Source organism: Vigna angularis, chromosome 6, assembly GCF_016808095.1.
Source record: "Vigna angularis cultivar LongXiaoDou No.4 chromosome 6, ASM1680809v1, whole genome shotgun sequence".
Classification (NCBI taxonomy): Eukaryota; Viridiplantae; Streptophyta; class Magnoliopsida; order Fabales; family Fabaceae; genus Vigna; species Vigna angularis.
In genome coordinates, this window is record NC_068975.1 from 11,064,741 (window position 1) to 11,081,205 (window position 16,465).

General features: G+C 34.9%; 3 protein-coding genes and 1 long non-coding RNA gene across 4 annotated transcripts; all 4 read left to right on the forward strand.

Annotated features, from left to right (window-relative positions):
- Nucleotides 1-1,438: 1,438 nt before the first annotated feature.
- LOC128197442 (uncharacterized) lies at nucleotides 1,439-5,640 on the forward strand. Its single transcript, XR_008250046.1, has 3 exons — nucleotides 1,439-1,740; nucleotides 1,864-1,965; nucleotides 5,512-5,640. It is a non-coding gene; the product is annotated as an uncharacterized LOC128197442 (long non-coding RNA).
- Nucleotides 5,641-7,439: 1,799 nt separating this feature from the next.
- Nucleotides 7,440-9,023, forward strand: LOC128197495 (uncharacterized). The gene is made up of 2 exons (XM_052879549.1): nucleotides 7,440-8,086; nucleotides 8,300-9,023. Exons 1-2 carry the CDS (start codon nucleotides 7,440-7,442, stop codon nucleotides 9,021-9,023), a joined length of 1,371 nt encoding a protein of 456 aa, XP_052735509.1.
- Nucleotides 9,024-9,187: 164 nt separating this feature from the next.
- Nucleotides 9,188-11,242, forward strand: LOC128197496 (uncharacterized). The gene is made up of 3 exons (XM_052879550.1): nucleotides 9,188-9,741; nucleotides 10,218-10,302; nucleotides 10,395-11,242. The coding sequence occupies exons 1-3, from the start codon at nucleotides 9,188-9,190 to the stop codon at nucleotides 11,127-11,129; spliced, it is 1,374 nt and encodes a 457-aa protein (XP_052735510.1). The 3' UTR covers nucleotides 11,130-11,242.
- Nucleotides 11,243-11,424: 182 nt separating this feature from the next.
- On the forward strand, nucleotides 11,425-13,315 carry LOC128197497 (uncharacterized). Its single transcript, XM_052879551.1, has 5 exons — nucleotides 11,425-11,894; nucleotides 11,976-12,102; nucleotides 12,215-12,493; nucleotides 12,576-12,680; nucleotides 12,764-13,315. The coding sequence occupies exons 1-5, from the start codon at nucleotides 11,425-11,427 to the stop codon at nucleotides 13,313-13,315; spliced, it is 1,533 nt and encodes a 510-aa protein (XP_052735511.1).
- The last annotated feature ends 3,150 nt before the right edge of the window (nucleotides 13,316-16,465 follow it).

Here is a 16,465-nt window from a genome sequence, read left to right on the forward strand (position 1 = left end):
CGCGTCTCACTTCGCGATTCCTCCATTCGCGCCACCATGGCCGCCGCAACCACGAACTCGCACCTGCAATAACCCAAATCCCAGAATCGTGAAGACCTTCATCGCGCCTCTCCTCCATTGACGCAAGCTCAGCACAACCATCTTCATCTTCTCATCCAAACTCCGTGGACGCCGTCCCTCATTCTCGAACCTGCATAAAAACCAGACATGCAAAGAAGAACCCAGCAATTGCAAATCGCGCACTGAGAAATCCTCCATCAGCGCCGACGTTCTTCTCCACAGCGGCGAAAGCGGGAACGTAGGGGAAGCCCTTTCCCCAATTTTGAACCCTAATTTTGGGTAGGGAGGAGCCTGACACGTGTCAATCCCTCATTGGCCACACCCTCCTGGTCAAAACTGGTCAACTTAGGGGTTTTCTTGCAATTTCAGGAATTCTGAAGGGGCAAAAGTGCAGATAGAGGAAGTTTCAGGGCATTTGCGCAATTTTGAAAAGTTAGAAAAACTAAAAAATAAAATTCAGTTGTTAAATTAATTTAATTTGTGAATATCAACAGAAAATTTCTTCCAAATAATGTTATAATTATCTAAATCTTTTAGTTATTTGGAAGATATGGGATAAAAGATTCTTTCAACTGAATATTCAGAGTCCAAGTCCAAGCAAGCCCTATATTAAGAGACCCAGGGGACTTCACTTCATTCATTCATTCTCTCATACTCCTCTCACTCTTATTTCATCTTCTATTCAACTCCATTCATGGAGAGTTAAGCATCTAGGGCTATTCTGTTGTAATTCCCTGATGGATTTTGAGGTTACGTTAAGTTAATGCAATTGTTTATTTTGATTACTGATTTAAGTTGTTCTCTCTCTATGTCTTTTATCTCTCTATCTTGTTAAAAGTAAAGATTGTTGCATCATAATGTGTTTGAATCTACATGCATATTGATTATATGAGTTCTAGGGTTTCTAGGTTTAATTGAGAATTTACTTTGATTTAATTTAGGAACTTTCATATGATTAAATGGTTTTTACTATCAATTGAGAATCTATTTTGATCACTACAAGAAATAATGAAATTACATACGGACAATTATATACGGATGTGAATCCGTATATAAATGCGGCATTATATACGAAAGTTATGTACGGATACCAGAAAAGGCTTTATATATGGATATTATATACGGATATTTATATACGAAATTTTCCGTATATAAATTCTGTATATAAAGTTTGCGCGTGGTGGCGGGAAAATTATCCAAGGATATATCCGTATATAACCCGTAGTATCCGTATGCAGTTAGAACGAAGTTGTTAACTGCGGATATTATATACGGATGTGGGAAATTATTATTTTTTTCTGATTAATTGGATGCTGGAGCTGCATATCACACTCTGAAGAAGCATTTTCCCCTCTTTCTCGAACCCTAGAACTTTGTTCTCTCTCTCGAACTCTAGAACTCTGTTCTCTCTCTCGAACTCTAGAACTCTGTTCTCTCTCTCGAACTCTCTTGCTCTCGAACCCTCTTCTTTGTGGAGTCATCTTCATCAATCCTTCACTCGAACCCTCTTCTTTGTGGAGTCATCTTCATCAATCCTTCATCAACCATTCATTCACCTCTCCTCTCCAACCTTCAGTCAGCTCTCGTGTCGAACATTCGTCTCAAACCTTCAGTCACCTCCCCTATGAATCGTCTCTTCTCTACAGCTGTAAATCATTCTTCTCTAGAGCCCTAAATCTGGTAAGTGATTCTTCTGTTCGTTCATGTTTATGGTAATCTGTAATGGTTAGAAATCTTTAAAATTGAACCCTAATCTGTGTTGATTTTTATTTTCATTGCCCCATTTTTGGTTCGTCTGGGAAGACGTAGTTGGATTTTGACGAGGCATCAATTGAGGCTGTTGTGTTGCGGTTTAAGCTGAGACATAGAACTTGGTGCTGCGAAGGCCGAAGGAACCACAAAGAGGTGTTTTTAATTTCCTGTCTTGCTCGGTTTTGTATGCAATGTAGTTCGGTTTTTAATTTCCCTCCATGAATGAGTTTTCTTCAAAGTAATTCCAACATGGTAATGGGCGACCAATTGCTGCTGAACAGTAATATGTGGATGTAAGATTTATAATTTAGGGGAAAAGAATAATTGTATTGACAATAAAAAAAGAACAAAAGGACATATCATAAGCATAAGCTAACAGAGTACAATGTAAAATACGCCTTGCTTCATAATTCATTTTTTCCTTCATATCATAAGCTTTGTTTCATATGAATGATACTATAAAGGAGAAGAAGAACCTGTCATTCTCCTCGTCCACTGCAACTGCTAAAGACACATGTTCCTGTCATTTTTTCGTCGTCCACTACCACTGCTAAAGACACATGTTCCTGTCCTTCTACTAAAGAAGAAGAACCTGTCATTCTCCTCCACTTTTTCTATCAATATTTCAACCTCATTCCTAAAGAAGAACCTGTCGACAATGTTGATGGTGATGCAACAGTGTTTTCAACATCAACAGCAAACAAAGAAACTTACATGCTTAAAAGAAGATGTTATCTCTCTTCTAATTTCCCTGTAACATTTGAAGCAAAACATTACTTTTCTATGTCCATGGTTTGATCAATGCGCACCCATTAGCTAAACTTTAATTTCTACTATATACAAGTCTAGGTTAGGAAAAAGGAAGTTTTCATGTATATATTAGTCTTGAAAGTAAAGTGTAAATACATAGTAGACCTATAAAAATCAAACAGAAAACTAATAATATTATCCTCATTTCGTATTATCCATGAATAAATAGAATTCATATATGGTGTAGCTTAACCAATTGCAACCATATTTGATGAGACTAGTTTTAGTTTATCTAATTTCTTTGCAGCTTACTGGAATAAAAAATAGCAGAGAAAAAACTTACCTTACTAGTAGTGTTTATTTTAAATGTTAATCATTTGATGTCATGAGTTAACTTCTCTTTTTTGTTTTGTATAGTTATTCCTTGCTTGATAACTGTAATAGATCCTTATAGCTCATGCTATATAATCTTTGGTGATAACGAATTCTCATTTACACTATCAATTTCATTTCATAAAAATATTTTTAAAATGGGAATAAAATAAACAAGTTTTAGTTTTAGATGATAAATTATTCGGGAAAAGAATATACACAGAAACGATAATATGATAATATAAAAAAATTGCAAAAATATTACTCACATTTTCAGAAACCTTTGGTTTTAATTATCCGGTAACGTGATTTGATTCTGAATAAGATGAATACAATGAGTATAGGGGCAGGTATTGATGGTTTTGAATTTTCATGTAACATACATACACTTACATGCTTCTTTAAATATAGTACATTGCTCTGCTTGAGTTTCAGAGTTTTGATGTTCAATTGCTTTGTCCATATACTGGTTTCTACTTCTCTTTAAGATTAATCAATGGTTGTTTTGCACAAGCTTATAGCATATGGTGATGTATTTATTAATGTAGTTGTTTTCCTTTCATCTTTGGTCACCTTATATTTTTGCCATTTTTTTTTTTAAAACTGTCAAAATGGTTAAACTCTTATTAAACCTTTAAAACATTTAAAAATAAGTTTCTAAAGACTGCTAAGTAAATAAGAACATAGATCAGATCAATAGTTAAATAGGAAAAAAGAAATCCTCTTGAACAAATGGCTAAATCTGAAATACAAGTTTGATCTGATGATTGAATAAGTTGCTTTTTATCCACAAATCCATTGATTTCCCTCCTAATATTATTTAGAGAGCGAAATTAGTTTGAAAACTATCAAATGCATTCAAATATTAAACAAAAAAATCAATCTTATGCTAAATGTTATTACAAAGAATTTTATAATTAATTTTGTAAATCCTAAAATTAACTTGAAATAGTAATAGTTCAAACATTTTTTAACTAATTGTTTCCCTCAAAATATACTTTTTTTGAAGTGACAATGATCATATGAACTCTGTCATATCATTTGTTGAGTCACTGTTTTTTGCTAAACAACTCTGATTAACTTCAAGAGCATTTATAAACAACTGATGAAGATAAGTATTTGTTTAGTGGTCATGCAAGATCTCAACCATTAGTTTATTATTAAGTAATCGAGGATAATATTATGGACAGTGTAATGTTTTTAATAGTATTGGTGGGGACTGGAATATGCATGGCCTTGGTAATATTATAGCATTCTGATTTCATTTTGGGGTTTGTCTTGTGACCAAGGTAGCTAATCCTTTCAGCAGTGAAGAAGATGCCTTTAGCATCCATCATTTTCTTGTGTTTCTTATTACTTATGGGTGTCCAGTACACGCATTCACTGTCCCTCATTTCTGAATCAATAATAGGGAGATATATGATTCCATATCTTATGTTTCTTATCACTTCCTTTGCCACTACCATTTCCACCCTTTTTTTTACTATTCACTTCAAATTTTATTGTAGATGAGAGGAGAAACCATCTACTTCAATCTTTTTTAGTTCGAAAGTAGTTACTATAATACTAAAAGTTCAACTCCTCACTCCTTTAAACATGCACTGTTCCCACACTAATATCTACCCCAATATCTTCAAATTTTCATAGTATTACACAGATGCACAATAAACATGAAAAACAGGTTCTAAATTAAACAAACTAGCCTTCATTTATTCATCCGTTCCTTGGTGGAGAGCTAAGTTTGTGATTTACCAACCTCGTCCACTGCCACTACTAATGACACATGTTCCTGTCCTTCTGCTAAAGAAGAAGAACCTGTGATTCTCCTCCACTTTTTCTATCAATATTTCAACCTCATTCCTAAAGAAGAACCTCAATAAAATATTACTGTTTAATTAGAAAAAAACAAAACACATGGGGGAATAGTTTTTATTATTACTTTGTATATTTAAAGACTTATATAATGAAAATTGTCCATTATATGATGAGATTTTGAAATATTTGATTAATTTAAACTTAAAGTATTTGACTTGTTTGAACTTCAACTTCAAGTACAATTTAGTGCATAACACAATTAGTCCATGAATTGTTGTTCAAGCATGGAATGTTGTTCAGACATTCAACTTGTGTTTGTAATCAAACCTTCGCATGCAAACCATTGATATAGAGGAAATAAAAGTAGACTTTTTTTTTCGGTCCAAAAAAAAGCCACCTCGAAAGCTCTTATATACTTTAGATACCCACTCTATAGTATAGCTTTGATTAAAGTAAAGAGTATAAATTTTTCTGTACAGTTCAAGAAGTCATAATTTCTTGTTAGGTGATTAAATTTAAACAAATTCATATTACAATATAAATATAAATATAAATATAGAATAATTGTTGTTAGGTAATTTCTTGTTACATTTTAAATAATTTCACGTGCCAATTTTGGCATGGATTTTCCTATTCCTAATATTCTTTGGGTTTTACTTAGTGGAATGTTGTTAAAATGTTTCCTATTGATAGAAAAGTAGTTGAAATTCGCCTCCCCTCCAATACTTTGTTATAAATTGATATGCCATGTTTCTTTTGTAGTTGCACTTGGTACCTGCAATCCAGTATACAACAAGGTTCTTTTATCAACCAAAGCTCCTAGTAAGACCTGAACCAATTAATAATTGTACTTTTGCAATGTATGCTTATGCAACTGTACCTAAAATATTATGAGGGTTATTTAGTTGTTAAAATATTTATCTTATGTATTTAAATTATTTAGCAAAATAATTAAACACATCAACTCCTGTCTAGCATAATTTGTTTTTTCTTTAACTATGTTTGGTTGTAGTTAGAGTCTTAGGTCAACATTGTAGGTTGGCCAATATCCTTGTATATTGAAAGCTTAAAACAATTTTGTACATAGTGATTTACATGTACAAAAATAATACTAAGATAGAGACATGTAGAAAAACGTTGTATGATAGAGAGAAAAGGACTTAAAATAATTTAGGTTATTCTTTAGGAAGCCATTTGATAGGTGATGGACAAATTTATGAGCACCAAAATATGATGTCACAAACTTGTTTTTCAATCGGCAAGTATGACCGAATCGTTCAAGTAATAAACTTGGTAGGACCAAGTATCGTTCTTCCCAAAGGACTCACGGCCTAGTTTAGTTATGTGATTTGTTGATTAGCTAAGACTTACAAACGAAATAATTGAGATCTTATATGCAAAAGACGAAAATTAAATATGTATGCATGAAGTTTTGATCAATGGCAAAAAGCAAAAGATAAACACTTTCAATGAAATATATGTATATGTTGTTGGGGGTCAATTTCATCTTATGCACTCTCATATATTTCAGGAATTCAACATTCAAATCATCATTGTTAATGCCACTCTCTAAAGTACCTTTCTAGAAGGCTTCTCCCTAATCACGAGTTCATATAATTCCTAGCATTCCTAATGATCAGTTCATAAGTGCAGGAGCTTAAGACAACCAATATCATATTGGGAGAAATTCCCTGGATCTAGACTTCCCCGTACGTTCCCGTATCGACAAAACCAATAATCATGCATCGAATGAGTTAAACAATGCAAGCATTAAGCAAAGAGGAAAAACCCTAACTAATGATGAAAGAAAGCATAAATCTTAATTAAAAGATGTAAAAACAGATTCCATATATGAGAGCTTCACAAGATTACATTGATTCCCCAACAAACATACAGAGTTTAGTTCACCATATTCATGGTGAACCTAGATGAATTACAATGAAAGAATGAAAGAATAAACCCTAAAAAGGTGAAGAGGAGAGCCGTCACCATCTCCCAATCTACCCCCAAGGGGTGAAAAGTGTGTTTCTACTTCCTCCCAGCCAAAGATACAAACCCTAGGACGTCCTAAAGCTTATATACTATTCCAAAAATACAGAAAAATTAGGCCCAAGCCCATAAAAGTGCCAAAAAAACAGTCCAAGCCCATTTAGAATGGCGCTCAGCGATATTTTACCTCTGAGCGGTACTAGCGATTGATCCATTTTGCCCCCCAGCTGCTGTTTTGCCCCTCAGCGGTGATTTCGGCACCTGAAAACTGCCGCTCAGCGCCAAATTTCCGCTCAGCGCCACTCGGTCAGACTTTTTCTGCGTTCTGGTTGTTTTTTCAGCATTTTGGTTGACTGGTTGACTTTTCTGGTTGACTGGTTGACTTTTCTGGTTTCTGGTTGACTTTTCAGCACTCCAATCATTCGGTATTTCAATTCTTCTTTCAAATCATTCAATTAGCCTACAAAATCAAGGGAATCTTGCATAAAACCATTAAATTCACTTTCAACTCTCTTATTCTCAAAACTAAAGCAAAAATATGATTTCAAGCTAGTTTCTAAGTCTTAAAGGTTGCTTTTGGTATCAAATTTAAGCATAAAAATAACGGTTTTTCAACCGTTATCAATAGGGCACGTGTCTTAATATGGACACGTGTATTAACCATTGGCTAATTGTTTTGTAATCGATTTATGTACAGAAACATGGATCATGCTCAACCAAATCGTTCATGGATGTACGATACGTGTCATAGAGGAAGAGGTGCTTTGAAAGAGTCTTTTGTAGTGGGTGTTGAAGAGTTTATAAGTAAAGCTTGTGAACAACAACGTTATCGTAGAGATGGGGGTCTTCGATGTCCATGTTTAAAGTGCGATTGTACAAAGATTCTGCACGAAAGAGTTGTGAAGGTTCACCTTTACAAGAACGGTTTCAAGCCTAATTATTTCATTTGGGAGGATCATGGGGAAATAATGCCAGAAGATCATGTACAGAATCATGACAGTTCGATGGCTGTAGAGACGGAAGGTGGTCAAATTAACCAATTTCAAACAATAGAAGACATGGTGCATGATGCTCTTAGGCAAAATGAGTCGTGGCAAGCATCTACTTCTAATAATATTGAAGAGGCTCCGAATGAAGAAACACAAAGGTTTTTTAATTTTTTGTTGGATGCAAACCAGTCGTTGTATGGAGGAGCATCAGACTCGAAATTATCAATGTGTGTCAGACTATTAGCTTGCAAGTCAAATTGGAATATTCCTAACCAATGCATAGATTTTATTGCAAAAATGGTTATGGATGCAACACCCATCAAATCAGGTTTGCCTAAAACATACTACGATGCAAAAAAGTGTGTATCAAAGTTGGGATTACAATCGCAGAGGATTGATTGTTGTGTGGATGGTTGCATGCTCTTCTATGATAATGAATATGGTAAGAATGATGGCGCGTTGCTTGAATGCAAATTTTGTGGAAAGCCAAGATATCAACCACGTAACACGGGAGCAACTACTACAAAACAAGTTCCTATGAAATCAATGTTCTATTTGCCATTAATTCCCAGACTACAAAGAATGTATGCCTCAACACAAACTGCAGGACAAATGACATGGCACTATCAGAACATGTCGTCGAATGGTGTTTTGCGTCATCCATGCGATGGAGAGGCTTGGAAGCACTTTGATAGAGTATATCCTGACTTTGGTATCGAGCCACGCAATGTACGACTCGGTTTATGCTCTAACGGTTTTAACCCATATGTACAGGCATCAAATATACCATATTCATGTTGGCCAGTTATTGTGACCCCTTATAATCTTCCTCCAGAAATGTGCATGTCTAAACCTTACATGTTCTTGACATGTCTCATTCCCGGGCCATTCAATCCAAAGGTTGGCATAGATGTGTACTTAGAGCCATTGATAGACAAATTGAAGAAGCTGTGGATGGGTGTGATGACATATGATATTTCAAGGAAACAAAACTTTATTTTGAGGGCCATGCTAATGTGGACAATTAATGATTTTCCTGCTTATGGTATGTTGTCCGGCTGGAGCACTCATGGTAAACTGGCATGCCCACATTGCATGGAGCATACAAAGGCTTTTAGATTATATCATGGGGCAAAAAATTCATGGTTTGACTCCCATTGGAGGTTTTTACCGAATGACCATGCTTTTAGGAGGAATAAGAATGCTTTCAAGAAGGGGGAAGTGGAGATGGATAACGCACCACCATATCTTACGGGACCAAAAGTTTGGAATAGAATCAATGGTTATCCTAAATAACTGAAAATGGTGCACCAAGAATTGATGGATACGGTGAGTGGCATAATTGGACGAAAAAAAGCATCTTTTGGGATCTACCCTATTGGAAGGATAATTTGTTAAGGCATAATATTGACTTCATGCACATTGAAAAAAAAAATTTTGACAACATCTTTAATACTGTGATGAATGTTGCGGGGAAGACAAAAGACAATGAGAAGGCCCGAATGGATATAGCTTTGTACTGCAGACGAAAAGATTTGGAGCTAAAAAGTCATAGCAATGGAAACATGTATAAGCCAAAAGCAAATTATACACTCTCAACAGACCAAACAAAACAAGTCTGTCATTTGGTAAAAGGTCTTAGGATGCCAGATGGATATTCTTCTAACTTGTCAAGGTGTGTTGATGTGAATAGGGGAAAGCTCATTGGGATGAAAAGTCATGACTGCCATGTGTTTATGGAATGCTTACTTCCTATAGCGTTTAGTTCTTTACCGTCTCATGTTCTGAATCCCATTACAGAGATAAGTCATTTCTTTAGAGATTTGTGTTCTACTACATTGAACAAGGATGACCTAGCGAAGATGGAAGAAAACATTCCAATCATTCTTTGCAAGATGGAGAGAATATTTCCTCCCTCATTCTTTGATTCTATGGAACATCTCCCTATCCATCTTCCATATGAGGCACGACTTGGTGGACCAGTCCACTATAGGTGGATGTACCCATTTGAAAGGTGACAATATGACATGTTATTGTTCAATTTACTAGGCATAATTCAAAAACCCTAACACATCAGTTTCAAATTTGTAGGTTCATGGGATATGCTAAACGTTCAGTAAAGAATAAAGCTAGGGTTGAAGGATTTATTTGCGCATCATACTTGCATAGAGAAATAACTCATTTTTGTTCTCACTATTTCAAAAACTTCATGTTAACACCACAAAGCAGTAGAAATGAAGTAGACATTCAAATAGAAAGCTTTACGACAACATTATCAGTGTTTGGCCAACCTGGCCGTCATTCTGGGAGGGAATCAACACATTGGTTAAGTGATGAAGAATTGAGATCAGCTCATGTTCATGTATTGATCAATTGCAATGAAGTTGAACCTTACCTTGAGTAAGCCTCCCAAAATAAATTATATTTCCCAATTCTTTCATTTGATATAATTAATTGTCTTTGATCTAATCTGGTCGTACATGTCGACAGCTCATTCTTACATACCTATCAACTATCTGAGTCAAACAGTTCGACATACATACATGCTAATTTCCCATTGTGGTTCAGGCAAAAAGTACGACTTCCTATCATTCTTACACATTCATTTCTTCCTTAATTCTTTAATCATTACATTGTTGAATAGTTTCAAATCCTGAATGGTTGTAGGTTCATAACGATCCTTTAAGTGTGAGGAACCAACATCTTAGAGATTTATCACTTGGTCCTTTAAGGTGTGTAAAGGAATGGCACACATTCTTTGCTAATGGATACAAATTTCATACCCATGCATGGAGTCAGGGCAAGAAGACAATAAATAGTGGGGTTCATGTTAAAGGGCTAACAGAAGGAGGTCAAGATGATTTCTATGGTGTCATTAAACACATTTATGAGTTGGAATACAATTCAACAACCATAGAAAAGAAAATTGTATTATTTTATTGTGATTGGTTTGATCCATCGAGAGTAGGTACAAGGGTGGATTCAAAGTATGGCATTGTGGATATTCGAATGGATAAAAGATATGTGTTGTTTGATCCTTTTATAATTGCACATAATGTACAACAAGTGTATTATGTACCATATCCTACATCACGCACGGACAAACGAGGTTGGTGTGTTCCGATAAAAACTAAGCCTAGAGGTCGCATTGATTCGAATGATGTAGAAGCCGATGTGCCATACCAAGTGGAGGAAATGTCACATGTTAATGACGTCACTAAAGTTGAAGAAGTAGTCCGATTACAAGATGTAGAAGCTGGTCTTGAAGAAGTGAACCCTAACAATATTTCATCATTTCAAGGGCAGATAGATGAAGATACAACAGAATCAGAAGAATACAATGCAGAGGGACAAGGTGAAGATGACAATGAAGATGAATTTCATAGTTCTAGCACTGAATAGAGTTAGGGTGTGTTCCTCCTTATTTTTGTTGCATTTATAATGTTGTCCACAATCTTAAGTTCTTATCAATGTAAGTCTTAAGATTAAACATTTACTAATAGAGTTTTATTGCAAAGCCAGAAACAATGTGATTTCATCTGTTGTTGATGTGTTTGTTTGTACTCGTGTTTTTTTGTTTGTTTTTGGAGTATAATATTGTTTTTGGTTTACTTGTTACACATTTTTATCTCTGATTGTACTATTTCTAAATTTTCTTTTATGCTATTGTATAAAAATATATATTATGTTCAAGAATATGGCATCAGGTCCTTCTGGCCCTCCTATTCTACCTTCAGGAAATTCTGATAAGGGGAAGGGGAAGAAATCTTATGTAGTGAAGTTGATGACACGTTTCAATAATGAAATTGGTTCAACCAGTCAACCAACTACACCTACCTTTACCTCCACTGGTAGATTTGTTCCACCTCCATTAGTTGTTCCTGCCTTCACTCCCACTCCACTTCAAGTTCCTACATCTACACCTACCTCTATTGGTACATCTCTTCCACCTCTGATACAAGTGCCTGGCTTGACACCCACTCCATACCAAGGGCCTCCTCATCGAATGGCTTCACTCTCTCCCAATGTTGGTTCTAACCCATCAACTCCCATAAATATTGCATCATCACCTGGTATAGAGGATGCAGATCCACATTCTAGTTCAGCCGCCAATTACGTGGAACAATGTTCCAATAGTCGTCCAATGATTACACCTGTTGGAGGAGGGTAAGAAAAAAATGAACTCAATTAATATATAGACAATTCATTGTTGTATTATTGTAATGTTTGAGTTTAATTTTGTTTTAGGTTTTATCCTACAAAAACTGCATCAAAGGCAATCACAGCCACCATCAAGGAACAGTTTGATGAGCCATGGCTAACATGGGGCTCAATCCCTAAGTCAACCAGAGATGTCTTCTTCGAACGTGTTAAGGTAAACACTTTTCATTCCCAATCCTGTTACAAAGTCAATAGTTGGTGTCCTGCATTTAATTTATACTTTGAACTTGTTTACTTATTCAAACCTATTATTTCTAATATAACAGAGAAGGATTTCATGGAAGCCTGAAGATGAGGAAAAGGTCAAAAAAAATTATCACACCAAGGCATCTCATAGACTCTCAAAGATGTATAAAAAAGCTAGAACTCTAGGAAAAAGACCTGATTGGCTGGGGGACGATACTTGGAATGCTCTTTTGGAAAAGTGGAACATGCCACTTTATAGACAAAAGTGTGAAACAGCAAAGAAGAATCGGACATCTGAAAAGGGTGGTTGTTTGCACACTGGAGGATATATAAGCGTGCATGAGCATGCTATTCGTTTGGTATATAACTTGTACATTTTTTTTCTTATATTTGTAATCATAAACTTTACAAATATTTATCAACAACTCCTTTTGTTTGCAGTCACAAGAGCTTGGTCGGTCTGTGCATGTTGATGAAATATTTCAGCAGACACATATTCGTCAATCAATAGGGGAATTTGTGGACGAAAGGTCTAGGCGGACCCATGTAAGTTTGTACTAACTCTATTACATTATAAATTTTCGGTTTTTAAACCTCATGTGTAATGATAATATTTATTTATTTAACAGGAACAATTTGTTGCAAAATTTTCTCAAATAAGATCTGAGATTGCATCTTTTGGTGTCTCAACTACTTCTCCTCTAGACCCTGCGGAGGAGGAAAGATTGAGAAACCAATGTTGGTTAGAGGCTGCTGTTGGAAAATACAAGGGACGCGTATACGGCATTGGAAATTTCACTTCCCAAGATGACTGTGTTGATAGTTACATCCAACAGACACAAGCATCTTCTACTGCTCAACCAAAAAATTCAGAAGAAATTGTTAACCTGAAATCGCAGTTACAACAATATGGTCAGCAGCTTCAAAAGTTTGAAGGCTTTATTGGCGTCCTCCTGCCATTCCTTCCGCCTTCAGCAGCCGCAGCTGCACAAGACTTTTTAAACCTTCAAAATCTCAAGTTCAAAATGAAGTACCCAATAATGTCCAACCAGAACAGCAACCTCCAGAACAGCAACCACCACACCAGCAACCACCAGATGAACAACCACAAGATGGAAATGATTACATGCATTATTAGGCATTTTATAGAACTTATTTCCATTATTGTTGAACTTATTTAGAACCACAACTACAATCTGTTTATGAACTTACCTAATGTTTATTCTTGCAGTTATATTGATGTAAACAATATTTATGTATTCATATACAATGTTTCCTTTGTGGATTAAGTGTATCTGAACCTTATTGAATTTATATGTCAATGTGCAATGTATAACATCCAGGTTTGCTTATAACAATGGTGAATGTTCACTATAATGTCTAGGTCTGCTTGTATATTGTGCATGGGGAACGGCTATATACAGGGTATCTATTTAGCTCTTTTTAACCATTATATACGGATTTATCCGTATATAAGTTATATACAGATATATCCGTATATAATTTTCGTATATAAGTTATATACGAATATATCTGTATATAAACCTAGCTACGACGGTATTATATATGGAATTTTGCCCGTATGTAATCCATATATAAACACGTATTATATACGGATTTTGGGTCTTATATACGGATTTTTGCTGTATGTAAAACACTTTTTTCTTGTAGTGGATTGGTAGTAATAATTTCAACTATAATCAATTGAGAATTTACTTCGATTGATTAACTTTTAACTTGGTTAGGAGATTTAAGAATAGACATGATTAAACACAATAGAATTTGATTGAGAATGTACTTTGGTTGAATTTATTGTGAATAATCTAGAAAGGTTTTGCATTTGATTGAGAATTTACTTTGGTTAAAATGCATGATCGCCCTCAAATTAATTAAGAATGTACTTTAATTAATTTGAAACTTAAACAATAATAAATTGAACAATTATCCGTGAATAACCGATGATGAATCTATCTTGGAAAAGCAGTGGAATTAGCCTATTTCATCGTAACTGTTTTTAAGTTTCTTATTTATTCTTTAAACACTCTTCAACCATTACTTTTATTCATAATCATTTCATAGCATTCGTAAGAGTCACAAATATTCAAAAGCAATTATGTTCTTCGTTGGGAGACGACTCGGGGTTACTTCAACCCTGTCTACTTTCTTGAATACTACTTGGCAATACTGAAGTTGCCTTGAAAAGTAGTATTAATTTGATAGCTTCAACGACAGCATATCAATAACCCAACAACCGTACATACATTCATAGGAAAAACCAAACACAAATATTACATAAACCCTATGCCTATGCATACATAAACCCTTGCCCAACAAGAGCAACATACAGCCATAATCATATAAACATATATCAACAAGGATTATTAATCAAATAACCAAGAACACATATATCATACAACAATTAACAAACAAAGTAAGCTTCTCACCCTTGGCCAATCCGAGGGCTTTATCTAACTTCAAAACTACAACAAGTTCTTCCCTTGCACTAGGGTTTTTGTAGCTCTTCATCTTCTCTCCTAGAAACATCTCTTCTCTCCCTTAACTCTCAAATTTTCGTTTTTGGATTTTAGGGTAGCAATATGCAGCCCCCTTTTACTCTTCTCCTTTTTATCTTTTTCTATTCTATCTCTATCTTTTTAATTAAAATAATATCTCTCACTTAATTCATAAAACCACCAAGATTTCCTTTCTTATTTTGTTTTATCTAATATTTAAAAGATCAACAATCACCAAATATCTCAAACATTCACATAATCTTTCTATTTCGTTTCGGATTTTATTTTATTTCCTTTCTTTCTACACCCCCCTAACTTAATGTCCACACCACTTAATGAGGGTATAAGACTCTTTTGCCCTTAGGCCTGAAAATACAAATTAAACCCAAAAGTTTACTTTAACTGTCTTTCTTAAATTTGGCCCACACCTAATAAATCTCAAATCACCCTTCTACCATCAATCCAACACATCATATTGGTAACAACACACCACACAAATCATCATGAAACAACATATCAATCATGTGTTCTACTTAATCAATAATAACATTAAATAATAACATAATAATTATAATTGTAGAAAACATCAAATAATCAAACAACAATTACCAATAATAATGTCCAAGTCTCATAACCACATTATTCCCTAATTACCACATGTTTCTAGGGTCTTGATAATGTCATATGTGGGCAGAGGAATTGATGGGGAAGTGCATACCTAGAGAAAATATACTAAATGACATTTAAGAGAATGGGAAAGAAATTAAAAATGGAAGCGATTAAAGAAAAGGAAACTTAGGAATTGAAGATGCGCCACTTGAACAAGCTTCCAAGATAAGCATCAAGAGGAGGACCGCCACTTGCTTGAACAAGATAAGGTCTGCCCAAATTTGGGACTTTAGAGACAGAATTCTATCTCAAAGAAGATTGCAAAAGTGCAAATCAACTCAAATTCATTGAATCAAGGTAAGGTGTACAAAAAGGAGACCCCTAAGCCTTCTTATATAACCTTTGGAGTGAGCTAAGATGCAAGATCTAGGAGATGTGGGACTTTTGAGGGTGTAGTCCGTCCAGCAGCTGCTGCAGGTCTTCTAGGGACTTTTGAGTCCCACATTGCTCAATTCTCTCCACTCCAAAGGGTTTATAAGGCAACTAGTTCTCCTATAGTTCAAAATATGAAAACTAGCTATGCTACTAACTCCTACACGCCTAGTATGCTCACTTTCTCTTCTCTTCTTTTTAAGATCAAGCCATGGATAGTCCCACATTGCTTTCTCTTAAAGAGAAAGAAGAGTTTATAAGCAATTATTCACAAGAACTAAGAGAAAGAAATCAAAAGGCAAATACACCCCAAAGGAAACCTATTCTACTCTTTTTTATGCTTGTTGTCACTTTGAAAGCTCTTCATTGTTACCCCATTTATGATCATATCATCCCCCCAGGTTGGATAGGATTCGACCTCGAATCTTGAAAAAACCTGCAACAAAGAGAGATTAGTGACTTATTTCGTGTATAAACGAAAGCAACTCCTCCTGGATCAAATGTCAACCTGCAAAAATCATTAAACATTTTGTGAATGAATTTATGTTGACCAATCAATGTATATAAACAAGTAATAGTAAAAGAAAGTCTCCTGATATTTTTATTGCATTTAGTGTTGAAAAATAGGAGACCATTTTTAGAGAAAAATTTATTTTTGTCTTGAGTTGAATGGACCCAAAGGGGTAACACTAACTCATGATGTGTTTCACAAATGTTTATGGAATAGTTGGAAAGAAGGAAAGAGGGAGGTGAAAAAGTTGTGCAAAATATTTTTGG

Excerpts from the sequence above, each read along its gene's own strand:
- LOC128197495 (XM_052879549.1), top strand. The coding sequence starts at position 7,440 with ATGGATCATGCTCAACCAAATCGTTCATGGATGTACGATACGTGTCAT. Across the intron at positions 8,087-8,299 it reads ACATACTACGATGCAAAAAA|ACTACAAAGAATGTATGCCT; the intron begins GTGTGTATCAAA and ends ATTAATTCCCAG.
- LOC128197496 (XM_052879550.1), top strand. The coding sequence starts at position 9,188 with ATGAATGTTGCGGGGAAGACAAAAGACAATGAGAAGGCCCGAATGGAT. Across the intron at positions 9,742-10,217 it reads TGGATGTACCCATTTGAAAG|CTCATTCTTACATACCTATC; the intron begins GTGACAATATGA and ends ACATGTCGACAG. Across the intron at positions 10,303-10,394 it reads CATTGTGGTTCAGGCAAAAA|GTTCATAACGATCCTTTAAG; the intron begins GTACGACTTCCT and ends GAATGGTTGTAG.
- LOC128197497 (XM_052879551.1), top strand. The coding sequence starts at position 11,425 with ATGGCATCAGGTCCTTCTGGCCCTCCTATTCTACCTTCAGGAAATTCT. Across the intron at positions 11,895-11,975 it reads ATTACACCTGTTGGAGGAGG|GTTTTATCCTACAAAAACTG; the intron begins GTAAGAAAAAAA and ends ATTTTGTTTTAG. Across the intron at positions 12,681-12,763 it reads AAAGGTCTAGGCGGACCCAT|GAACAATTTGTTGCAAAATT; the intron begins GTAAGTTTGTAC and ends TTTATTTAACAG.